This window comes from Durotheca rogersii (genome assembly GCF_024521655.1).
Source record: "Durotheca rogersii strain YMJ 92031201 chromosome Unknown GGS23scaffold_6, whole genome shotgun sequence".
In the NCBI taxonomy this organism is placed as follows: Eukaryota; Fungi; Ascomycota; class Sordariomycetes; order Xylariales; family Xylariaceae; genus Durotheca; species Durotheca rogersii.
In genome coordinates, this window is record NW_026251237.1 from 1,797,407 (window position 1) to 1,821,150 (window position 23,744).

At 57.4% G+C, this 23,744-nt stretch overlaps 7 protein-coding genes across 7 annotated transcripts; 5 read left to right on the plus strand and 2 right to left on the minus strand.

Moving 5' to 3' along the window:
• Positions 1–4,467: 4,467 nt before the first annotated feature.
• Positions 4,468–7,297, plus strand: GGS23DRAFT_619613 (LNS2-domain-containing protein; the record flags this gene model as incomplete). The annotated part of the gene is made up of 3 exons (XM_051521024.1): positions 4,468–4,930; positions 4,992–6,794; positions 6,894–7,297. The coding sequence occupies 3 exons, from the start codon at positions 4,468–4,470 to the stop codon at positions 7,013–7,015; spliced, it is 2,388 nt and encodes a 795-aa protein (XP_051373621.1). The 3' UTR covers positions 7,016–7,297.
• Positions 7,298–8,092: 795 nt separating this feature from the next.
• GGS23DRAFT_468493 (TFIID-31kDa-domain-containing protein) lies at positions 8,093–9,271 on the minus strand. The gene has a single exon (XM_051514194.1). The coding sequence runs from the start codon at positions 9,099–9,101 to the stop codon at positions 8,139–8,141; it is 963 nt and encodes a 320-aa protein (XP_051373622.1). The 5' UTR covers positions 9,102–9,271; the 3' UTR covers positions 8,093–8,138.
• A 933-nt stretch (positions 9,272–10,204) lies between these two features.
• On the plus strand, positions 10,205–12,883 carry GGS23DRAFT_604361 (histidine biosynthesis trifunctional-protein; the record flags this gene model as incomplete). Its single annotated transcript, XM_051519592.1, has 2 exons — positions 10,205–12,632; positions 12,684–12,883. The coding sequence occupies 2 exons, from the start codon at positions 10,205–10,207 to the stop codon at positions 12,881–12,883; spliced, it is 2,628 nt and encodes an 875-aa protein (XP_051373623.1).
• A 1,636-nt stretch (positions 12,884–14,519) lies between these two features.
• On the plus strand, positions 14,520–15,342 carry GGS23DRAFT_619616 (uncharacterized protein; the record flags this gene model as incomplete). The annotated part of the gene is made up of 1 exon (XM_051521025.1): positions 14,520–15,342. One exon carries the CDS (start codon positions 14,520–14,522, stop codon positions 15,102–15,104), a length of 585 nt encoding a protein of 194 aa, XP_051373624.1. The 3' UTR covers positions 15,105–15,342.
• Positions 15,343–17,733, minus strand: GGS23DRAFT_468553 (putative pantothenate transporter). Its single transcript, XM_051514196.1, has 8 exons — positions 17,424–17,733; positions 17,184–17,366; positions 17,000–17,108; positions 16,468–16,904; positions 16,082–16,368; positions 15,918–16,000; positions 15,683–15,856; positions 15,343–15,600 (listed from the first exon to the last, which is right to left on the minus strand). The coding sequence occupies exons 1-8, from the start codon at positions 17,631–17,633 to the stop codon at positions 15,581–15,583; spliced, it is 1,503 nt and encodes a 500-aa protein (XP_051373625.1). The 5' UTR covers positions 17,634–17,733; the 3' UTR covers positions 15,343–15,580.
• A 563-nt stretch (positions 17,734–18,296) lies between these two features.
• GGS23DRAFT_468551 (alpha/beta-hydrolase) lies at positions 18,297–20,008 on the plus strand. The gene has a single exon (XM_051514195.1). It carries the CDS (start codon positions 18,511–18,513, stop codon positions 19,438–19,440), a length of 930 nt encoding a protein of 309 aa, XP_051373626.1. The 5' UTR covers positions 18,297–18,510; the 3' UTR covers positions 19,441–20,008.
• A 1,473-nt stretch (positions 20,009–21,481) lies between these two features.
• GGS23DRAFT_604364 (putative sulfonate biosynthesis enzyme) lies at positions 21,482–22,636 on the plus strand (the record flags this gene model as incomplete). Its single annotated transcript, XM_051519593.1, has 2 exons — positions 21,482–22,374; positions 22,489–22,636. 2 exons carry the CDS (start codon positions 21,482–21,484, stop codon positions 22,634–22,636), a joined length of 1,041 nt encoding a protein of 346 aa, XP_051373627.1.
• Positions 22,637–23,744: the final 1,108 nt, after the last annotated feature.

The following is a 23,744-nucleotide window of genomic DNA, read 5'->3' on the forward strand; positions in this document are numbered from 1 at the left end:
CTCCTTACGCCGCCGCATTGCCTGCGCTAGGAATTGTGGAGACAAAGCTCCCATCCTAACGGACGGAAGTGGTGTTGTATGTATATAGACGCATATGTAGGTATATAGATGTATACGCATATCGAGACGCAGGGCATATGTGCACACGCGCGCCTCCACGCCTTGCCTCCACGCATATGCATACCCTGTGCCAGCACAATCCGGGGGAGAAAGGGGGGGGGGAGCAGGGGGGAACCCTCTCCCTTTCTTCTACGGGGATGTGCCCACCGTCCATTACTTGTGCCCGGGTATGCGTGTGTCCGAACGCACGCACGATGATGTATGTAGGTATGTGTATACGCGTAAGAAAACTCGGGAGCGGCCGTCGGCTTCTAGGGCTGCGTGCAGGTAAACGTCAAGCACTTTGGGTAGACCCCCCAGACAGGTAAAGGCGTGCATGATGTAAGTGACGGTGGCAGCGGTGGCCGGGGCAGTGGTAGAATGCCTCTCAGCCGGCTACCTATTAAGGTCCCTGCCGTTGCCGCCACGCACATGGGCTCGCGGGTAGGATTCGGTGATGGTGTGTGGACCATCTAAAAAGGAGAGGTATTAGGTGCCTGCTAGGCAGCCTCGGAGCCTCTAAGCTTAGGTGATAGGCGTACGTGTCTAGGCGTAGTGTATGCATGTAGGTAAACTTGGGCGCATCACTGCTAATTTTACTTTACTACCTTGGGTCTTATAGGCATGGCGTATAGACATGTTAGGAAGTTGGTTACCTGGGGGGGGGTTGAAGGAGGATAGCACACCGAGACAGGTCACCGATGAAGCCAGCCCTACATGCTAGGCAGGTACCTAGCAGTCGGCCCCGGGACAGACGGGTGCAACCAAGCTTTTTGTTTCGTAGGCCGCCACAGCGTGTAATGTGTCTTGCTTACTTACCTACGATAGGTATACCATATAAAGGGATTCGCTCACGGCGGTGTAGGTGTTTGGGAGGGAATGGTGAGGTAAGGTTGTGCGCGCATATATGCATATTTCGTGTGGGCGTAGCAACACGGCATGCTGTCTACCTCTGATGGAGATTTCCCAGTAGATCCAACGAACACCTGCGTGCAGATACACCTCTCAGTGTAGATAGACGGTATGCATTTCCAGCGCGGCCCCAACCTGTCTGTAAATATGCTTTTATGTTAGACTAGAGGTAGGTCCCGTAGGTAAATGTCTGTCTACCTACATTCTAACTTGCGTTAGAACTTACGTTAGGTGCCTCCTATCTAAACACCAACTCCCTGTAAGGTCAACAGAATACCTTTACTCAGAGAAGAGGTCGAGGTACTACATCCGTGTGCCCTTACCATCCCCTCCCACGCCCTTCCATCGGCGAGACAGGTCACATTTTGTGCCGTGAGATCTGCACCGCTGTATACTTGATGCATGCTAGAGCCGGCGCCGGTCGGTAGTATCTTGCGGCAATGCCTGCGAAGCTTGACGGGAGCCTTAACCAATCGACGCGACGAGGCCAGGATGCCAGCTAACACTAGGATATTGTGTGCAGCCATACGACACGTTCCCGTCGCTTCCACCCTCAGACACATATCCGGATGCCTCCTGCTGCATATTGTCGCTTACCATAGCTAGCCCTGCCCAATGCGGAACGTACTGCGACCACGCAATGCTGGTGAGGGGCGAGGAGGGGAGAGGAGGGGAGGGGAGGGGAGGGGAAGAGAAGGGGTGGGAGGGGAAGAGACGGAGAGGGGAACACCGGCCGGCTAGGTTCAACAGCTCTATGAAGAATATCCCTCTCCGTACGTACAGCGGTTATCGCGTGGGTATATATATAGGTATATATATATATATATATCAGGTGTGCTAATCCCTTATCCCTAGGTGGGATGGGCTGCCGCTCGATGCCAACCCCTCTACTACTACTCCCCTCCTATTCGTAGGCTGGGTCCGACCTACCAGTAGCTGTCCGTCTACGGAGATCTGCTCATCGGCTTTATTTACTAGGTAATCCTATCTTTCAGATAAGCGCACCATCTTTCTCCGAACTCCGAACCCCACGGGGATGCCGTGGCCGGGCGTCGAATGGGGAGGGAAACACGCTGCGAAGGGCATACGGGAGGGTGGTTGGCATGCGGATACACCCACCGGGATGCCTGGCGTTGCTGGTGCTGCTTTCTGCTTTAGGTATCTGAACGTCAGAGGGCGTCTGGACCACGTCAAACGAAAGAGTGCCCAATGTCTAGTAAAGCGGCACGAGATTGGCACATCCACGAGCAGAAGAGAGCGGAAACGAAAGAGACAGCACCCTTTCTGCAAGACATTGGGATAGCTCACATCACACAGCATCCCAGCCGGTACGAACCAGCCCCATCCATTTCATGCCGGCTTGATTCAGATGTGCCATGGGGGCTATATTACCGTGAGTATTGGGTATCGTCGTGTAAGATGCACATTTCGATGCCCAGGGCCATAGACATGTTCGGATTTCGATTCCGCTACCCCTCAGACTGCCGATTGGGCTGATACAAGGCCCGGTCCGCCGTTCAAGGCAACTCTACGCGTGTCCATCGGGTCGACGCCTACACGCATACCTAAATCGCAGGTCTAGATCGCCTGTCTACAGCGGCGCAAAACAGCACGAGGGGCGGGGTCCGAGTGATCCCGACAGCTGCTGGCCCTGGCAGTTGTCAACCGTAGCTGCGGTCGGGGAGTGGTGAGAGGCGGCCTTCTTCGCAGACCGGGGTGTCTGGTCTCACGTGGTTTTAGTTCGGTCTCGTTTGTTGGGGGTACAACAACCCGCCAGCACCAACAACTTCATCTGGTCAGGTCGGGCCGTGTGGCGTTGAGTCTTTGGGATGGAATCGCCGCCAGGACCTGGAGTATTCCCGTGCAGGCCGAGAAGGATGGGTCGACGGGAGAGATGCGTTGGGCTCCTCCGGTACTTGGGATTCATGGAGGTACCACACGGACGCCTGCCCCCTAATCGTCTACCCATACGCCAGCACTGGCCTGATTGGATCTACCGTACAACCGCCGAGACTCCCCTAAAAGCGAAGAGGGATACACATGTTTCGTAGCGCTGTCCGTGTCCGGCTTGCGGCGGATTCTGGACGTCGACGACATTGCGGAGAACCGGCCTAGCAGCTGAGCAACCTATCGAAGTCAGCCGCAACTCCTCGGCACATCATACACGGGCATGCTAGGGACATGCTGTCAGATCGGTGACATGTGCTGTCGGGTTGAGAGGACCATGCTGGCTAGGGTCGGCCGTCGAGACGACAAAGACGAGGCAAGGCGTATCGGCCCTACACTGGGGCACGGCACGACGCTTACCTTGCCCACGCTCAGGAGGATGTCCTCAGGGCCAAGCCATGTTAGGAAACTGTCCAGCGCCCAAGGCCCTGTTGCCTAGGCACTGGGTCGTAGGCAGTAGGTAGCGTGCCGTGGCCCGTACCGACCACGTACCAGGGCAGCCTGTAGCATGCGCGCCAGGGCCGCACGTGCATGTGTCATGGCGCCCATGGCTTTTTGTCTTGGGCGCCGGGGGTTCCAACCCCTGTGTAGCATGTACCTAGGTACGGCTAGCAATACTTGGAATCCGCCTCGGTCCGCCAAGTTACCGCGAGTTACAGCGAGTTACAGCCTGCTTTGTGGTGGTGGGCGGAGGTAGCAGCCTGGTACCTCCCTACCGATACAGTACATGCCCAGGGCAACACCGAGCATCCCGTCGCGGCTCGACGATAATAAATGGTAACTGGCCCTATTTTCTTCCTAGTCTCCTCAACAAGCTCGTCAGCACTCCCTCGTCTCGTCCCACCAACTCAGCTGTATCGCCTCCTTTGGCATCGGATCCTTTGCGCATTCGTTGCTTGATTCCTACCCGTTCCTGTTCCTACTGCTTTCTTTCTCGTTCTCCTTTCTTTCTCGAACTCTCCTTCACTCCGTCTTTTTTTTTCCCGAGAATAAACCTACCCCCAACCCGTGCATCTTCGAACACGCATCTCCAGCGCCCTGCTATTCTCCCCCTACCCGTCGCTCCAAGCTGCTTTTTTCCGTCCTCCGACCCCGGCGACCCAGAGACCCGTAAATCGACGTCATTGCGTACAGGGGAGAAAAGGGAAATAAAAACAGTACGAGGTAGAGACGACAAGGAGAATTCCTATTCGCCTCCCTTCCTTAACTGCTAATCCGTCCCTGGACACCGTCAAATCAACCCATCCCGAGGATTGTGCTGCTTTCGGACCTAGTCCTCAACAACCATATGGTTCGGTTTTTGTGATCCGCGAGGAATTGCTGCTCTCGACTACATGCTGAACGACTCCTATCGAGCCCGAGTCTAACCGTCGGCTTCAGCTTGCTGTCTGGTTCCGTTCTTGTCCTCCCTCCCTTTCACCTCCCCTATTTTGGGGCCGCACCCCCCCCCCCCCCCCCCCCCCGACCTCACCCTACGATACCGACCCCTCGCGAGCCTTTACGGGAAAGATGCAGTACGTCCGCAATATCAGCGACTCCGTCTCTACCGCCTGGAACTCGATCAATCCGGCTACCCTAAGCGGAGCTATCGACGTCATCGTCGTGCAGCACGAAGATGGCACCTTATGCTGCTCTCCCTTCCACGTCCGCTTTGGAAAGTTCTCTCTGCTACGGCCTTACGAGAAGAAGGTCGAGTTCCGGGTCAACGGAGCCAAGCAGGAATATGCGATGAAGCTTGGCGAAGAGGGCGAGGCCTTCTTCGTATTCGAGACCAACGATACCATACCTCAGAGCCTCCAGACCTCGCCTCTCAGCTCCCCGGCTTCCAGTCCAACCTTTCTGCCAGATCGCTCGTCCACCGACCTCCAAGAGCCGGACTTTTTACAGTTAGATAGCGAAGCCGGGAGGTCACGATCTACCACTATATCGCGTCCTCAACCTGCCGTACTCTCTTCTCAAGTCGCCAGTTCAGGTATGTTTCTCGGGCCTCGGCCCTCTAGTTCTCAGGAGCACTTGATCTGACGATGATGCAGGTGTGGTCGCACCTAGCGCGTCGTCCCCCGAACTATCCGCTGGCCGACCAAGCTCGATACGATCGCCCAGTTCTGCGAGACGTCCTTCTTACAGCGATGAAGCATTACCGGGCAGCCGGTATACCTTCACCGAACGCGACGATTCGAATCATGATTCGAACGAAGCGGACGATCTAATTCCCCAACGGCCGCTAAGCCCGCCCCCTCTAGCGCCTCGAGAAGCGATCCAGCGGGCCATGACACTATCGAAAGAGTTATCGGCGGTCAATATTCCTAGCCGAGTGACCGAGACAGGCGATCTCATGTTAGACATGACCGGATACAAGGCTAGCGAAGAGGACGCGATCAAGGCGGAGATCCTGGCGCGCAAAATACTATCCGAGGAGCTCCAAGGCGACTACGACATCGGCGCGCTGTTTGGCATGGACGAAGAGGGTAATCTTTGGATATACAGTAGCGAGGACGCTAAAGAGGCTGCGATGAAGAAGACGATGACGTCCCTCCGACCGTCGCCTACGCTCGCCATCGACGCCGCCTCGGATCCCGGGTACCAGAGCGACGACTCGACCGCGTCGACGCAAGCGTTATCTCACAGAAGAACCGAGTCTGACGTAGGTCAGAGCGTGATCCAGACCCCACCCACCACGCCGGGATCAACATTATCTGCCGGCAACCCGAACAAGAACTACGCAAAAACCCTCCGGCTGACTAGTGACCAGCTGAAGGCGCTCAACTTGAAACCGGGGGAGAACTCGATGAGCTTCACGGTGAATCGCGCAACATGCCAGGCATATATGTATCTCTGGCAGCACGATACCCCCGTTGTCATATCGGATATTGACGGCACCATAACGAAATCGGATGCTTTAGGTCATGTGCTGAACATGATCGGGCGCGACTGGACGCATACGGGCGTCGCGAAGTTGTACAGCGACATTGTAGAAAACGGGTACAACATAATGTACCTCACTAGCCGTTCCGTCGGCCAGTCCGACACCACGAGAGCCTATCTCTACGGTATCACCCAGGGCGGCTATCGCCTCCCTAGAGGCCCCACCATCCTGTCTCCGGATCGGACGATGGCTGCCCTGAGGCGAGAGATATATCTCCGTAAGCCGCACGTATTCAAGATGGCCACTCTGCGGGATATCCGGAGTCTGTACGGCCAGGATAACCACTGTTTTTACGCCGGTTTCGGGAACCGACTCACGGACCAGATCTCGTACCGGACGGTGGATGTGCCGAGGAACCGCATCTTCACCATCAATTCGAACGCCGAGGTGTCGTTAGATCTCCTGAGCCTCAACAAGCTAAAGCTGAACTACGTGAACATGACCGAGGTCGTCAATCATTACTTCCCCCCCGTCAGCACACTCGTCAAGGGGGGCGGGGTCGAGTACACCGACTTCACGTACTGGCGTGACACGCCCCTCGAACTGAACGAGTTCTCAGCCAGCGAGTCCGAGGAGGCCGAAGGGGGGGAATATTCGGCGGACGAGGAAGATGATGAAGGGGATCAAGGTGACGACGACGAAGGCGAGGAAGAAGACGACGAAGAAGCTTACGAAGAAGACGAGGACGAGGAAGTCGGCAACCTGGGCGACAGCTACATCTCGAGGGCCGATGAGGACTATGATGCCGATGACGCCAGGGATGAGGAGGATGAGGAGGAAGACGAGGAGGAGGAAGCAGAGGTGGCGGAACCGGCGAAAGGCGACGCTCACGCGCACGCCCAGCTCCGCGAGGGCGACGGCCGAGAGGAGGAAGATGACCGCATCGAGTACGGGAACAGGAATGACTCTCGCGCGGTGGCAACAGTCGGAGCATCGGCAGCGCCGCCAGCGCCAGCGCCAGCGCCAGCGCCAGCACCAGCACCAGCACCAGCACCAGCACCAGCACCAGCACCAGCACCAGTAGCGCGCGACGTTGACGCCGAGATCATTACGGGCATGGACGCCCTAGACGTGGCGGCCGATAGGGAGGAGAAGTCGGAAGAGACGAAGGAGATGGTTGATAAGGTGTAATACAGAGCAGTGGCGTGAGTCAAGAGAGGCGAAGAGCGCCGCAACCCTCGCGGACGTAGACCAACCGGGAGCGTCGGGCTGGAATGCGCGGCCACATACATGCGCACGCACGCATGGGGGCGGTGATCCGCGCGACCCACGACCGATCTAAGATAGATAGAGAAGGGGGGGAGGCCACCTTGTACATACCTTCTTCAGCTCACCGTGTTCTTGTCGGCTTAGCATAGCGTGGGCGTTTTTTCTTTTCTCCCTTTAGCCTAGCATATTTGTATTGCCGCCGCCGCCGCCGCCGCCGGTTTCTGCTTCTTACTTCAAAATTCTACTTGTGGCCTGCGCGTTCCGACTGCGATAGAGGGATAGAGGGATAGAGGCGAGGGATGGGAGAAAGAAAGATAGACAGAGAGAAACACCGAGCAGATGCCAGCCGGTCGGCCGGCTGCAGGCGAATAAGAACGCGACGTATTCTGCGACTCACTATTTGACACATCCGCTGTAGCGTTGGTACTTGTGACATGTGTTGTCTACGTCGAATCTACGGCTGGTCTTAGGGCGAGTAAGTAGGCACTGCGTCACGTCCCGCACGCACGCAGTATAATGTATATATTACTAGTTCCGCTCCCTCGCGTCGCCTGCGCCGCGCGCATCCCAGCGGCCGCCGTGACGCCCTCGGGCCAACGCGTGCTCGTGCGCTCGGCGCGGCGGCAAGCGTCGGCGCAGCGCCCCGCGGGGAGTCTTCGCCGCCGCTTACCAGATCGCGAGGGCCACAGATACCGAGCCCCGGGGCGCATCGGGGCCCGACGCAGCGCCCAGCACGCATTATCCATGCTGCACAGCGACCTCGCGGCTCGCATAGCTTCTCTGGCCGCTACGGCAACGCGCAGTAGTTATATACCTATTTCCGCATGCGAGATCCCGCGCCCTGGACTACGAGTCTCCGGGAGCTCTCTCGCTGTCGAGAGTCGTAAACGATACCCGGAGAGCCAAAACTCCCCACCTCCCCTTCTCCTCCAATTCGCAATATGTCCTTCGTAGCCCTATTCTGCCGCCGACCCCGTATTTCCCTGTCGAGGCCCCTCTCTGAAATTTGTTTTTATTTTTCCTTCGATCTTCCCTTTCGCCGCCTTCACTCCATGCCCTCCATATCCTCGTCCTCCATATCGTCGCCTCCCATCTCGTCGGCCAGCAGCTCCCCCAAGCCGCCCTCGCCCGTCCCTCCCACAGACGCTCCTCCCCCCGCGCCGGTCGTCGCCCCGCTCGCGTCTTTCTTGGCGCCGTCGCCGGTCCCCGTCATGTCGGCGTCCTCGTCGCTCTCCGCGTCCTCGGCGTCGTCGGCGAAACCACCCTGGCCGTCCCCGGCGGCCCAGCGGTCGCGCAGCCCCCAGCCGACGCCGCTGAGCACAAAACGCTCGTTGGGTAGGCGCACGCCCCACTCGTTGGCCAGGACGCGGGGCAGCGCTACGGCGTTGCGCTCGCGCGCCAGCTCCTGAAGCCACTCCTTGCTTGCGCCACCGCCGCCGCCGCCGCCTCCCGCACCCCCTCCCGCGCCGCCGCCGGCACCGCCCCGGAACTGGAACGCCTGCCGGCTGGCGATGGCGAGGTTGATGGCGTTCGTCGTGACGACGGCGTCGGCGGCGGGAGCGCTGGGCGCGACGCCGGACGCGGCGGACGGTCGCGCGCCTGCGTGCGACGTGTAGGGGTCCGTGGATAGGTGCAGCGCGTCGCTGAGCACGGACGACGTATGCCGGTAGGCGAAGTCGAGCAGCAGGAGCGGCACGCGCGGGTCAAACGAGGTGACGCCCTGGGAGGTGAGGAGGAGCTCTAGGGTGCGTGAGTCGCGGGGTCGTGGGGCGTGTGTCGGATTGGACGTCGATGTGGTAGGTTGTTGGGTCTGCTGTTGAGATGTTCCCAGCTGCGCTCCGCTACTTCCAGCTCCGGTGACAGCCGGCGTACCGACGGTGGCTTGGGAGTTGGGCACAGTGGACGAGCCGCTAGCCGCAACGTTCTGGCTTGGTTGGGACAGGGTTTGGGATAGGCCGGCAGATGAGGGGATGCCGTTCGGCTGGGATTGCGATACCGTGGTCGCCATCTTATGGATTAGCGGAGATCGAGGGGGGAGTAAGCGGTGCCGAGACGACGAGTGAGAGCATGAAATGTAATGTAAGCCGAGGCTTTTCGATGTGTGCGGCGTGTAGACAGGTCGACAGTAACAGTAAGGCGAGATGGCGATTAATTCCTAGAGCCAGCTGGGTGACCTAGCCGGCCCACGGGAGAAGGACTACTAAGCCTCCCTAACAGGCCGCAGCTGAAGCCTACGTTTATAGGCAAGAGACAGGTCACCAACTGGGTATGAGAGTGCGGGGGATGCCTATCGAGACTGTCTGACGAGGTTCACGTAGCTGACGGCGTGGATGAGGTTGGCAAAGTCGGTCAAGGGAAGAGAGGATGGGTCGTCGACGTGCGCGACGCCGTTTTCGCGGAGAGTTCTGCAGGTGGGCTAATTAGACGTGAATTTCGAGTAAACGCGGGTAGGAGGATGGCAATTGGCGAGTCGTTGGTCGCTATGGTATGGTATTGGCGTGGGTGGATGGATATTAGATGAAGGTGAAGATGGGCGGATGGAAGCTGGTTCAGCCTCGACGAAATACGGCGAATGGGCCCCATCAGTACGTACCTACCTAATGTCGCGATGTCTCATTAGGTAATGAGGCCCGTTTTACCTCAGGTAAGAGGGACCTGGGGTCAGGTACCTCACAAGTGTACCTGCATAGGTACATTGGTGCCCTGCTGGGAAGTTCGCGGGAGCTCCAACTGCCCTCGCCCCGCATGGAGGGGTTCGTTGTACCGCGTATGTACCTATACACAAGCATGGAGAGGGGAGGTATTATAGGCTGAGGACGGCACTAAGAACGGCCTACGATAGACATTCAAGGCGCCTAAGATAGTACCTGGGCTGTACCTCGATCGAGATTTTTCTTGCCCCGCCATCATCGGACAGTCATCCTCTGCATGCCGATGAAGGAGCCTAGGCCATCGTGAACAATCCGCGAGTTACCTTATTTCTTCTCTCTCTCGAAGAAAACTCCCTTTTCCTCCTCTCACTACGTTCCTAGTATTTCACACTCCTTCTAATTCTTCCCCTATACTTCAGTTTAGGCACCTCGATTGGCCGTCATCTCCTCTCTCCCTGCTATGGAGACGACGCTGCCTCTGCCCTTCGTCATCTCCGTGCCCGTTCCCCCGGACTGGACTGAGGGTGACGGAGGCGGTCCTGGCGGGCTCAGTCGCGAAGAGGTATCATGTCTTGGTTGCATCTTCTTCGACGCGAGCCCGCAAAATTTCGACACGCTCCTCAACCACTTAAGCCAGACCAGTACGGATCTACACACTTTCTTCGATGTCACCGGTCTCGACTCCAACGACGATGTCGTTACCATCTTAGATAACGGTGCGCGGAAGGTCTTTGTCCAACCCGAGAGGTTATCGGATTTCGCACAGTTCGGTCGGCGGGTTGCCCCGGCTGTAACCAATCCGAGTCAGCTCGGCCAGTTGTCCATCGGCACCGAACACGGCTTACTGTTAAAGGATTTCGATCAGCGGACCTTTGATGTTTCCGGCTTCATGCAGTCGAGCAAGGCTACCAAGATGCCTGCTCTCTATGTCAAGCCGACCCGCGATACTGTCTATAGCCAATTCGTCGATATATGTTCTCAAATATCGGCCATTCCTGTCATACCCTCCGCCGAGTTGACTAGTGACAAGACCAAAGCCGACAAGGCGATATTCGTGCCTACATTGTTTTCGCAGGCTTGGAAGTCGGATAGACCAGACCACCTGCTGCCCACGGTTGTATGTGACGAAGGAGGCATTGCTCTTGGATTGGTGTATAGCAGTGAGGAGAGCGTCGCCGAGTCTCTAAGAACCCAGACGGGCGTGTACCAAAGCCGGAAACGAGGCCTCTGGTACAAAGGGGCAACTTCAGGAGACACGCAGGAACTAGTTAGGATATCTCTGGATTGCGACAACGATGCGCTGAAATTCATCGTCAGGCAAACGGGCAAGTTCTGTCATCTGGACCAGCATGGATGCTTCGGCGATCTAAAGGGGGTCCGAAAACTCGAACAAACATTGGTCTCGAGAAAACAGTCAGCGCCGGAAGGCTCGTACACAAAACGGCTCTTCTCGGACGAGAAGCTGTTGCGGGCTAAGATAATGGAGGAGGCGGAAGAGTTGTGCAACGCTCAGACGCCACAGGATATTGCTTTCGAAACCGCAGATCTAATATACTTTGCCCTGACGAAGGCCGTTGGCGCCGGGGTGAGTCTCTGTGATATCGAGAGGAATCTCGATGCCAAAAGCCTCAAAGTCAAGAGGCGACCAGGCAATGCTAAAGGACAGTGGGCCCAAAAAGAGGGTATCTCCAATGGCACGGCGGACAAGGCAAAAGAAACCGCGCCCCCGCCAACTGCCCCCGCGGCCCCGGACGCGCAGAAGATTACTCTGAAGAGGGTGCACGTCAGCAAGGTCGACGCGTCTGAAGTCTTCGCCGCGCTGAAAAGGCCGTCGCAGAAGTCAGCAGGCGCCATCTTGGGCATCGTCACCCCCATTATCAATGACGTTCGACAGAACGGCGATAAGGCACTGTTATCCCTCACTCACAAGTTCGAGAAGGCGACAACCCTAACTTCCCCCGTTCTCAAGGCTCCATTTCCAGAGTCCCTCATGCAGTTGCCGCCCGAGACTATCAAAGCGATCGATGTCTCATTCGAGAATATCTACAAGTTCCACTCCGCCCAGAAAGACAAGCCCCTCCGCGTGGAGACTATGCCGGGAGTCGTGTGCAGCCGGTTCTCCCGGCCGATCGAGAGAGTTGGTCTATATGTGCCGGGCGGGACGGCAGTCTTGCCCAGCACCGCCCTCATGCTCGGGGTCCCCGCCATGGTGGCCGGATGCAAGAAGATCGTCATCGCCTCTCCGCCACGGTCCGACGGTAGCGTCACGCCCGAGATCGTGTACGCGGCCCACAAGGTCGGCGCTGAAAGCATCGTGCTAGCTGGCGGGGCTCAAGCCGTCGCCAGTATGGCGTACGGTACCGAGAGCGTCAGCAAGGTAGACAAGATCCTCGGGCCGGGGAATCAGTTCGTGACCGCTGCCAAGATGTACGTCAGCAACGACACCAATGCCGGCGTGAGCATCGATATGCCGGCCGGCCCGTCTGAGGTGCTCGTAGTTGCCGACAAGGACGCCAACCCTGCCTTTGTCGCTTCGGATCTACTGTCCCAGGCCGAACACGGCGTCGATAGCCAGGTGATCTGCATCGCGGTCGACCTGACCGAACAGCAGCTGCAAGCGATAGAAGACGAGGTTCACAAGCAGGCCACGGCTCTGCCGAGAGTAGACATCGTTAGGGGTGCCATTAGCCACTCGGTCACGTTCTTAGTCAAGGATGTGGAAGAGGCGATGAGGATTAGCAACGAGTACGCCCCCGAGCACTTAATCCTACAGGTCAAAGATGCCGAAAAGGTCGTGGAGAAGGTTATGAACGCTGGTAGCGTATTCATTGGCCAGTGGACCCCCGAGAGCGTCGGCGACTACTCGGCCGGTGTGAACCATTCGCTACGTAAGTTCAGCCCTCATATCTCATCTTGTAGTATATGCTAATGCGACGCAGCCACGTACGGTTACGCCAAGCAATATTCAGGGGTGAGCCTAGGTTCTTTCCTCAAGCACATCACAAGTTCCCACCTGACGGCGGAGGGGCTGCGGAATGTGGGTGGTGCCGTCATGCAACTGGCCAAAGTGGAGGAGCTCGAGGCACACAGAAGAGCCGTGAGCATCCGCCTGAGTAGCCTGGACAGGAGACGAGCATAAGGGAGGCCGCGCTTCGGGGCGGTAATACAAAAACGATGGGTAGAGAGGAAAGGCGACAAATAAGAGCAAGAGGGAGAGTTGAGGAGTCGAGTTGGGCACAGAGGCGAGGAAGGTGGTAAGTAGAAACGCAGGTTGGGTCGTATTGTCGCCAACACCGCTGCCAACGCTAAAGCGAATCTACTGAGACATGCAGCATTCCTCTCAACAAGACATGACCGGACGGCCAATGATGGGTAGAGCGGTGAGCTGGTTTGGCGAGACCAATGGGATGAAGATATATCGAGATGACGTGACTAATTGCGAAGCAGAGAAGAGAGGAAAAGGAGGCGAGATGGGGGCGGGATGGGGGCGAGAGCTTCGGCATGGAAAAGTCGATTACGATCAGATCGGCGTCTAGTAGACAATACAATAGGTATCAGTTGGAGATATGCGAGTTTCATTTATATGGCCCATGTAAATGGCCAAAGGCGAGCTCCGGTCCCCTACGGAGTCCCCTCACTCGTTCGCTTTCTGCATCGACGCCGAAGGTTCTACCAATCGGTGCAGGGTGACAGGGGACGAGACAAGAAGTTGAGTTGCGCAGGAACGCATGGCACATGCTGTGCCGAGAAAGAACTGCGATTTTCTCGGCTGTCAGATGACGCACTGGATCCGGCACTCAGCCGAAGGGAACGAGGAGTGAGTGTGGGTAGCATTTCCCAAGACTACCAGCGTATACATTCGAGCCCTCGGCGCTCGTAGGGTCCATTGGCCCCTGGGAACCGGAACACCTCCGGCGGTCGAACCGGGGCTTCTCCGGCCCCACACGACTGACCGGCCCCGCTGCGTTGCGTTGCCCTCTCTATTATTTGTGGTTTTCATCGCCTGGACCAGAGAGGTAAACCGATCGAAAAAAGAGAGGGAAATAGGGGAAAGGGAAGCGAAGAAAAACAAAAGAAGAGGGCCACGGCCTTCCCGATCCTGCCTTGCACGCCTTACTTCGCGTAGGAGCTCCCAGTTTGTTCCCGACAGCGCCGTTAATACACCTAAACAAGGCCTTTGATGCTACTATTACTTCCCCTAGGCACAATACAAGGCGGCCAGGTGCCTAAGTCAGCTCGTCAACAGTCGGCCAGATATAATAACTAGCATGCTAGTATAATAGGATTACTCGCAAGTGATGTAGGCAAGCTACGTAGGTAAGCAGGAAGCTGGTGTACTTGGGGATGCGCAACACCTCCTAAGAGGGCACCTACTTTGGGAAAGCATCAGAACGACCGTCCGGATCCTTGGACAATTCCTTTATTATTTTAACTCTTTCATTACTTTAAGAGAATAACCACTTCTCTGAGAGCAAGAAACCTGTTCCCTCGTCTTGCACAACCCGACCTATCTACTTGCCCACCCCCCGATCCGGCAAGATCTCCCTCGTCGCACTCATCACCGCCCCCACAGCGACGCCCCGTCACGCAGACTTCTTCCTATCTTCACAGTCCCTCCCTCCCGATCGGCAGCAACGTACGTACATACTCCTGTCCGCCGGCCAGTTAGCCTGCTAGGTAGGTATCCCGGCTCGACTCGACTCGAGAATCCATCTGTCTCCCGCCCACGGCCGCGAGCGATCCGCAGACCCCCCGTCCCCCCCCCCCCCACCACCATGGCCTCCTCCTCCTCCTCCTCCTCTCACCGCGCGGGCACCCCCGGCGAGCAAGAGTCGGGCGACGGGAGCATCCTGTACTTCGCGTACGGGTCGAACCTGTCGGCGACGCAGATGCGCGAGCGGTGCCCGCGGTCCGCCGCCGTCGGGCTCGCGCGGCTGCTGGGCCAGTGGACGTGGGTGATCAACGAGCGGGGGTTCGCGAACGTGGTCGCGGCGCGGGCCGCCGGCGGCGACGGCGCCTGGGGCGTGCTCGGCGTGCTGTACCGGCTGGACGCGCGCGACGCGGCCGCGCTCGACGCCAGCGAGGGCGTGCCCTGGGCGTACGCGCGCCGCTTCCTCGCCGCCGCGCCCGTCGCCCCCGACGCGCGGCCCCCCTTTGCCCCGGACGCCCACCCCCTGCGCGTCCTCGTCTACGTCGACGCCGCCCGCACCCGCCCCGCTGCCCCCCGCCCCAAGTACGTCCGCCGCATGAACCGCGGCATCGACGAGGCTGCCGCCCGCTGGGGCCTGCCACGCCCCTACGTCGACGCCGTGCTGAGACCTTTCATCCCTGAGCCCGGGCAGTCAGGCGAGAGTGAGTGAGTGAGTGAGTGAGTGAGTGAGTGGGCCTGGGGGCCGGCTCGTGTGCTGGGCTCGAGCGAGCGTCAGCGTGGTGCACGGCTACCGGCGTAGACGCGCCTAGATAGATAGACGGCTGGACTAGACCGGCATTAGAAATGAAGACGGAAGTAAGTGTGTGTCCATATGTACATCTACGCCGATATGTAACCTAGAGCCCTATTCTAAGAACAGAGCATAAATGAAATGAAAAAAAAACTAAACAAAACCCAAAGCCAGATGATACCCAGTGTGATCGTAACCAAGACAGCCCATAAGTGCAGAATCCAGTAACCAGCTCATACCGCCACATATATACTACGTAGTATACATCCATAAATGCCTACAACCAACCCATTCCCAAGCCTTTCCCCCTTGGGTTTTCCTTTATAATCCCAATGTGAGTCCACATAACCGACATTAGTTGAGAGTACCAAAGGCTATCAACCGCTCACAGAGATTTACGTAGTGTAGAAGAAGTCTAATGCCAAAATAATGATTAGTGGAGGAACTTTCTTCGGGCCGCCTCGTAGATGCGGGCTAGGGCGAAGGAAGCAACGTACCAGGGTGCTTGTCGCCGACCTCCTCGATGCTCTTCTCCCGGAGGTCCGCGGCCGCCTGCGAGGACTGGTTGGCCAGCTTCTTCCGGTTCAGGTGGCCGAGGTACCAGCGCAGCGTTATCGACGAGAAGAACATGACGATCGTCATGGCGAGCGCCGCGGCGTTGCCGGTGCTGTCTGGTGGGGGAGTCAGCGCGGGGAGCCTCGCGCAGAGGATAGGGGGGGTGAGTTGGCTCACAGTAGGGTGGGTCTTGGTACGCCTGGGTTCCCGAGATGGAGAACAGGTGGGGGATGATGTTGAAGAAGGCCAGGACGGAGCCTCTGTCGACGTCGGAAGGTTAGCCGAGGCGGTGTCCCGAGCACAAAGCCTAGTCGGGATGTGAGAGGGAGGGCGCCACTTACCTGCGTGTGTAGCCAACGAAGGACATGGCACCCCACGTCACGCCCAGCACGCTGTTGGGGAAGATGGAAAACGCGACGAGGCACGTCGCGGCGAAGCGGACGTCGCGGTTCCTGACCCAGATTAGTACGGCGTAGCCGAGGATGGCCCCAATGGTGGACGCGGCCATCGTGAGACCGCGCGCGTTGGTCTTGTCGGCGATCCGGCTGAAGAATAGGATCCCAAAGCAACCACAGGCGTACACGATAGTGGTGAAGAGCTGCGCCTCAACCCTATCGTACCCGAAGCCCTAGAATATAGAAATCGTATTAGTATACCCGTCCGTGACTGGCCCGGCCGAAGTCACGGAACGACAAGAGCTCAGCAGACCCGCGTGCGTCACACGTACCGAGATGATGTCCGGGAGGAAGTTGGATAGCGACGATTGGCAGAAGGCGCCGCCACAGCTGATCAGCATGAAGAGCCAGAAGTGGAGGTCTAGCATCACCCTCCAGATCTGGCCGAGTTTCACGTGGGAGTCCTCCTCCGAGTTGTGGGCACGCACGCTCCGGCGGATGATGTGCTGCTTCTCCTCCTCGGTGAAGCCCCACCGCAAGGTCTGCGGGCTGCTCGGCAGGAAGCACAGGATGACGAAGGAGAAGGCCATGGGCAAGATGCCCTCGATCAGGAAGATCCACCTCCAGGCCCGCCACCCGTTGGCGCCGTCGAGGTCCTTGTGGATGGCGTACGCGATCAGGCCGTTGAAGGCGCCCGCCATCGTGGACATGGACGACACGACGGCTCCCCGCGTGGCGTACTCGGAGTATTGGTACCAGAAGGAGAGATCTACAAGGTTGTGATGAGCCTCCGTATCCCGGGACGGTAGGGAGGGGTGGGGGTAATTGGTTTCAGGGGATCGATCGGGCTGGTTTGATACTTACAGAAGACACCGCCCTGGACGAACGCCTCCGCCGCTCCGATGAGGAAACGCAAGCCGATTAGCGCTCCCGTGTTATTTACCAGAACCGTCATCGTGGTCAAGAAACCCCACTACAGAAGTTTCTATTATTAGCCCGCAGAAAGATCGGTGATGCATTCACCAAGTAGAGAAGGTATCAGCCTTACCGTCATCATGGCCCCGCCAAACTGCCGGTTGGGGCGGTTGCGTTTGATCAGGAGTGTTCCCGGGAGCTGGAACACGATCGTCGCCACGAGGAACATGGTGGCTGCATTTGAGTAGTCTTGGGAGGTGAGGCTCAGCTCCTCGGTTAGTCCCGCGATCTTAGCATTCCCGAGATCGGATTTTCCCTGGTTGGTGGTGAGTACAACATCCGAGTAGCGATCCCCTGGCTGACAGTAACTAACCATCGTAGCGAAGAAGTAGACGCTCGCCATGAGCGGAAGTATGGTCAGGTCCAGCTTCCATTTGACCCTCCGGGCCAGCTTCGGGTCAACATCGTCGCCCTCTTTCGACGCCAGCTCCTGGGAGCTGGGGCTGCTCGTCAAGATCGACGTTGACGGGCCCTCTAGCTCGATGGGCTTGACATCGCTCCTATCAACACTCCTCGTAGACATCTTGAACTCGGGTAGTTTGACGATTGAGAAGACACGGCACACAATGTGACTGAAGAGATGATGTGAGGCAGAATAGTGTAGGTAAATGCCGGCAGTCTTATAGCCAACATTGATAGTCCGAAATCCTTCTGCTCAACATGTAAGTCGTGTTTCACGGCCCTTGGCCCTCGGCGGATCTCAACAGGGCAGGGATCATCTCCGTTAAGTTGGCGCAGTCCAGATACGCGGGCAAGCGTGTCGTGTCGGAGGCTTCTGCTGGGGGGAGCGGATGTCATCCATCCACTCTGCTGCCATGCAGCGATGCCAGAGCGGTGGCGCCCATCGCCCACCATGTCGCCCACCATGTCGCCATATCCTCCTGCCTGTTTGACTGAGGATACGGGGAGGAGTTTCGTAGCGAAACCCCCCTCGACCACCATCCTGGAAGCGTGAGTGAAGCATGTGAAGCATCTATCTTCTGTCTCGGTAGGTACTAGTAAACAGGCTTTACTGCTGCGGGACGCAGCGCAATTTGGACGCAGGGCTTACGCGGAAGAGACCCGGCACGCGGTTTTCGGGCTCAGCCTGCTTCCATAATTGGGTACTCACGCGTGGCGTCTGGAGAAGGGTGGGCCAAAGCGAATTTCGCTCTCGAATGCCGGCTCGGCCGCCATGATCTGCACCGGCTCGAGCGAGATTCGCCCAGTGCCACCCGCGCAACGCACACGAGGATTTACCTACCGCCCGAATACAAAACTAACCCGGTGCGCATACTTCCGAGCAGGAAGATGGACGCGGGCGTACGCTGACGTATGCCCACCTTTCGCCAATACCACTCTCGACTGTAGTTGTCGTTGCGCTGGATGCAGAACGGCGGCCGTGTGACATTTGAGTAACTATGGACCGGCCATTGACCACAGCAGAGGTTCCCCCGCAGTTCCTCAGGTCTGCTCTCCTCGTTGGTCACATCCCCTATCGAGCACTGGCTTCCGACCCGCGCGTCTCTTACGCCCTCCATGTACCACCCCAGCACTATAGAGGTGGTTCCGGAGATGTCCCGGCCCCTGCCAAGCTTCCTCTGCTCGTCAGCGTGCACGGCACTGGGCGTCACGTCTACGATATATACGACCTCGTCCCATTCGCTGATTCGACACCGTGTGCCGTGCTGACGCCCCTGTTCCCAACCGGCCTCGACCACCCCGACGATATCGACTCTTACAAACTGCTCCGGTCCAAGACGCTGCGTTCCGACCTCGCGCTGCTGTCGATGCTGGATGAGGTGGCGGTAAGATGGCCGGGGATAGACACGAGCAAGATCTTCCTCGTCGGATTTAGCGGAGGCGGGCAGTTCGCGCACCGGTTCCTTTACCTCTATCCGGAACGGCTCGCCGCCGTCAGCGTCGGCGCTCCCGGGTGCACCACGGCCCTCGACGACCAGCGGGACTGGCCATCTGGGGTGAAGGACGTCGAGGCCCTCTTCGGAAAGATTATCCATAAAGATCTCATCAAGGGGGTCCCGATACAATTAGTCGTCGGCGACCTCGACGTCAAGGTCCACGGCGGCGACGAGTTCTGGGCTTGGGTGAAACAGATCAAGGCCTCGCGCAAGAAGGAAGACGGAACAACTAAAGCCGGTAGCTCAGAACTACCGTTCATGGACCGAGGCAGGCTTGAAACCTTGACGAACCTGCGTGAATCGTGGAATCGAGACGGCATCGCAACTCAGTTCGACATTGTCGAAGGAGTGGCCCACGACGCGAAGGGCGTGCGTAACCATGTGCTCGCCTTCATACAGCCGTGGATACAGAAGAGGCGTTGCAGCGAATGACCACCATGCAAGGCCGGACGGTTTCAGGGACACCCCATCCACACACTCTTCTGTTACTCGCGGATAGACACATGCCTTCGCTTCTGGTCATTGGGGGCCAGTATGCCGGGCCATTTCCTTTTGGGGGTTGCCGCCGAGGACGAGAGGTAGTAGGCCGGGCGTGTATTTTGTGTACGTTAGGAGTAATTACATTCCGGAGGTGTGCACTCGAGGGGATGCCGAAAGATACTGGGGGATGGCATGCTCGGTCCGAGATCAGGGGAAGGCCCCCAGGACGGAAGGTCGCAATAACAGCCGCTTGTCTATTAGGTACCCATCACTTAGATATGAGGTTATCTACCTAGGTTAGGTAGGTAGGCCGACCTAACGGTATCGTGATATTTGCCTACCTAGCGATGGGCGCCGGTGGGAAAGGAGAACTTCATATGGGGTGTAGGAATATAACGAGAGAGAAAAGGGGGAGGGAGACAGAACACACAGACGTGAATCAACTACCGGTGTTATCAGTGTAAAATAGATACCTTACTTACCTGACCTACCCGGCCTAATGTGCGTGCGAGATCGAGATCGCTATCGCTCTTTCGCTGTCCTCCGGATCCCTGTGATGTTTTCGGATAGATGGAGCCCTTAGTAAGTCCTTAGCAAGTCCTTAGTGAGCTCCACAACGCAAAAACGCATACCATGCCTGTCCCACAGATCTCTCAGAGTCGAAATACCGTCGTTCATTTACATAGCTTCAGAAATGATAGACCTACGTTACTGCCTAGGAAAGGAAATCGAGTTTCCTGGTTTCGGGTACTCCCTTACTGATTTGAAATGGCTTGGAGGTGCCCGATATTTCGCGCCGTCAGCCTGCCCTCAACGGAACATACTTGCACACACCTTGATCGCATACGATAGGAATCGGGGGCTATTGGCCGAGCCCACTCTGCATCTTGTAGCCATCGTAGACTTCGAGACTCGGGTATGCTTGACTATCCCCAAGCCCGGAACTATCCCAGCAATGCCGCTCTCGCCCGCGGAAGCGCACTTCGGGAACAACGTAATGGCTTTCCAAAAGGGGTAAGCCGCCAACGGTATTTCGAGTTCGCCCGTTTATCATCACGTCCAGGAGTTCCTTAGGAACAACCCCCTGTATGGTCGCTTCAGGATGCGTTAAACAGTTTTCCATCCCCTCGGTCCCCGTTGTAGTATTAAAGCCTGGGCTGGCCGATTTCTGTATGCCTACCAGTCTGTGCTTGGCTTACCTCTCGCAGGAAGCATATGCCTTCACAACCCGATTCTTCCGCGAGAGGCCAGCAGTAAGTAGAACATAAGTTTCTGTTGTTACCTAGCTAGTTTCTGGAAAATACGGAAGCGTGAGAGGAGGCTCGTCGTAAATGGTGCAGGGCTTTGTGTAGGATTGCTTGTATGATCGTCGGTTCATCGTGGCATAGTTACCTTCTCCTGCGAGGGAGTCGGAAAGCTAGTTATTCGAAACAATATCTCTTAATGCATGTAAAAGAAAAGGGACATGGTTAGGCTATTAGAGGGCTCGAAAGGAATCCTCGTCTGCACGAATATTAAGTCTGAGAATAGGGGCCTCGCAAAACATGTTACGCTTAGCTGGGTGGTGTATTCTGCTGACTCCGTCTCCAACGACGCTCAGTTGGCCCCATCGTGGCTGATACATTTGGTAATAAGGAAGAAGATTGCACAAAGAGGGACGGGAATATTTATGGTGATATCAATTGTCGGAGACCTGCTGTTATGTGCTACAAATACCCGGATTGGTATCTCGACCTCCTCGACGTCACCACGACGTCAACCGAGCTGAGGTAACTGTGACGACATATTGACGAGGACAGCCAACCTCATCTACTTATTCCTACACGCTCCGCCTACCCAACGCCTAGGGTGCCTAATGGCAGCTCAGAAACAAGGTCACCGATGTGAAGAGAAGGGTCCGAAACTAATACTAACTCGAACTATTCACACACTATCTAGTTTAGGGGCAAGGACCCAAGCTACCGACCCGCACAAGAATCCCAGAATTCCCGAAATGGCCGCTCCACTTCGCTCCTTCGCGACGACGGCTCTCCGTCAAGCTCACGCGGGCAAGCTCGTGAACAAGTCCCTATCCGCACCCGTTGCAGCCAAGGCTATTGCTCGTCCTTTCACGGCATCGTCATCTCCAGATCGGCAAGGCCCCTCCGCCACCCCCCCTGCTTCTCAGCAGGCCCAGATACTCCTCGAGGACCCGAAGGCCGGCTTCGGGTTCGTGCGACACAACCCGCTGCCGCCGAAGCCGCGCCGCCGCGGTGTCACCGAGATCCGCGGGCCGTACTACTCCGCTGTCGGCCCGCGCTACCTGGCCGATGTGCTCGAAATCGCGGGCCCGCACATCGACGGGCTCAAGTTCGCCGGGGGGTCCTTCGCGCTGCTACCGGAGGCGCCGCTGCGCCAGCTCCTAGACCTGGCACACGCGCACGGCGCCTACGTCAGCACGGGCGGCTGGATCGAGCACATCCTCTCGTCCGGCGGCACCGACGCCGTCGACCACTACCTCACGCGGTGCAAGGCCCTCGGCTTCGACGTCGTCGAGCTGAGCGCGGGCTTCATATCACTGCCGCCCGACGACTGGGTGCGGCTCGCGGAGCGCGTGCGTGCCGCGGGCCTCGAGCCCAAGCCCGAGCTCGGCATCCAGTTCGGCGCCGGAGGCGACACGTCGGCTGCCGAGCTGCGCGCCATCGGCACGAGCGACCCGGGCCGCGTCGTCGATCTCGCGCGGCGCTTCGTGCGCGACGCGGGCGTCGAGCGCGTCATGATCGAGAGCGAAGGGATCACAGAAAATGTCGGCGACTCCTGGCGCACAGACGTGATCAATGATATCCTCCGCGAGCTGCCCCTCGAAAACGTCATGTTCGAGGCGGCGGACCCGGCCGTGTTCAACTGGTAAGTCGGCGTGACTCGTTCTCGCTTCCCCCTCACCGACTTGCCTACCCTCTATTAGTCCTTTGTCCATAAGGTCGAGGCAGAGCTGACTCGCGGCCCCGCGCGATCGGTTAGGTACATCCGCGAATTCGGTGTCGATGTGAACCTCTTCGTCGACCACTCGCAGATCGTCCAGCTGGCCGGGCTCCGGGCGGGCATCTGGGGCAAGAGCGACACCTTCGGCAAGATCACCACGTTCCGTCCCCCGGACACGCTGTCTTGAAGGGCTCGCAGTTGACTGCGTAGGTATATGGCGATGGATGGTTTTCCTCTTTTTAGTTACGCATATTCTCTCTTCGCTGCATCGCGGTGATAGGCTCGCATTTGAGGCTACCCGGAAGGACGTCGGCATCAAAAAGGCATATCCTCCCGGCAGAAACCTAGGTAATGATCAGGGTTGCGCATTGATCGCGAGGCTTTCAAGGTAACACCCAATTTAGGTATTCAGTTCAGGTACCTCCTAACCCAAGGTACTTAGGGTAGGCAAGGTCTGTTAAGCATCTCATAATCACAATTCCATAATATTGACTCAATCGGATGCGCATCTAACTACATGGTACTTACTTACCTCACTGTAGAGGCAAACTGACGCCGGTTATCTTCCTTAGGAGGTACCCAAGAGGTAGGTAGGTAAGTATCAGAAAATATGAATCAGTGAGATTTTCGCGAGTAGGTATCGGTAATTAAGGAGTACATCCGCAAGAGGAGAATTAAAGATTTGCTTGTCGGCCCGGCCCGGCCCGTTCCGTCCCAAAATGGAGGTTCCGCTTGGGTTGTCCTTGTAGGTAGTAATCTTTGGTCCAATCCTCCTCCCTACCTATTCTTTCTACCCTCACTTCTCCCATACCCTTTGCTACATACCGCAATGAATATCATTCCCGCTATATCCACCAAGTTTATGCAGCGCTCGCCTTGTGTGTAATCGATTGAAGACTCGTCGAACGGGAAACTTGGCGTGGCCGACAAATTATCGGCTGCTTCAGAGAGACCTTTCCGGGAGAGCCATGACTCCTGCTGACTCTGCCCTGGGGTCTGTCATATTTCACTCGGCAGGCGAGAGCCACACGATTCTGCGAATGGGTACAAGACTCACTACCATTCGCGTAGTCAGCGCCGGTGTCTCCGGCTCTGTGGCGTTCACTAGAAGTCGGGTCGGTCTGGTCAGAACTTAGTGCCAGCATAGCGCCGGCTACACGTTGCAACGAGGTTGTCGAGGACGATGACGGTGTTTGGGCCACACAGCCGCTTGAAGGTCTGGTCTCAGTCGAGGATCGAGGTCTGAGTCCGTCGTTAACCGAAAGGGTTTGGTCGGGCTTATGCCAGAAATCGAG

Coding starts and splice junctions, on each gene's coding strand:
- GGS23DRAFT_468493 (XM_051514194.1), bottom strand. CDS start 9,101: ATGGCGACCACGGTATCGCAATCCCAGCCGAACGGCATCCCCTCATCT.
- GGS23DRAFT_468553 (XM_051514196.1), bottom strand. CDS start 17,633: ATGTCTACGAGGAGTGTTGATAGGAGCGATGTCAAGCCCATCGAGCTA. Junction 15,857..15,917: donor GTACCAAGACCCACCCTACT/GTGAGCCAACTC, acceptor CTCCCCCACCAG/ACAGCACCGGCAACGCCGCG. Junction 15,601..15,682: donor GGTCGGCGACAAGCACCCTG/GTACGTTGCTTC, acceptor TTTTGGCATTAG/ACTTCTTCTACACTACGTAA.
- GGS23DRAFT_468551 (XM_051514195.1), top strand. CDS start 18,511: ATGGACCGGCCATTGACCACAGCAGAGGTTCCCCCGCAGTTCCTCAGG.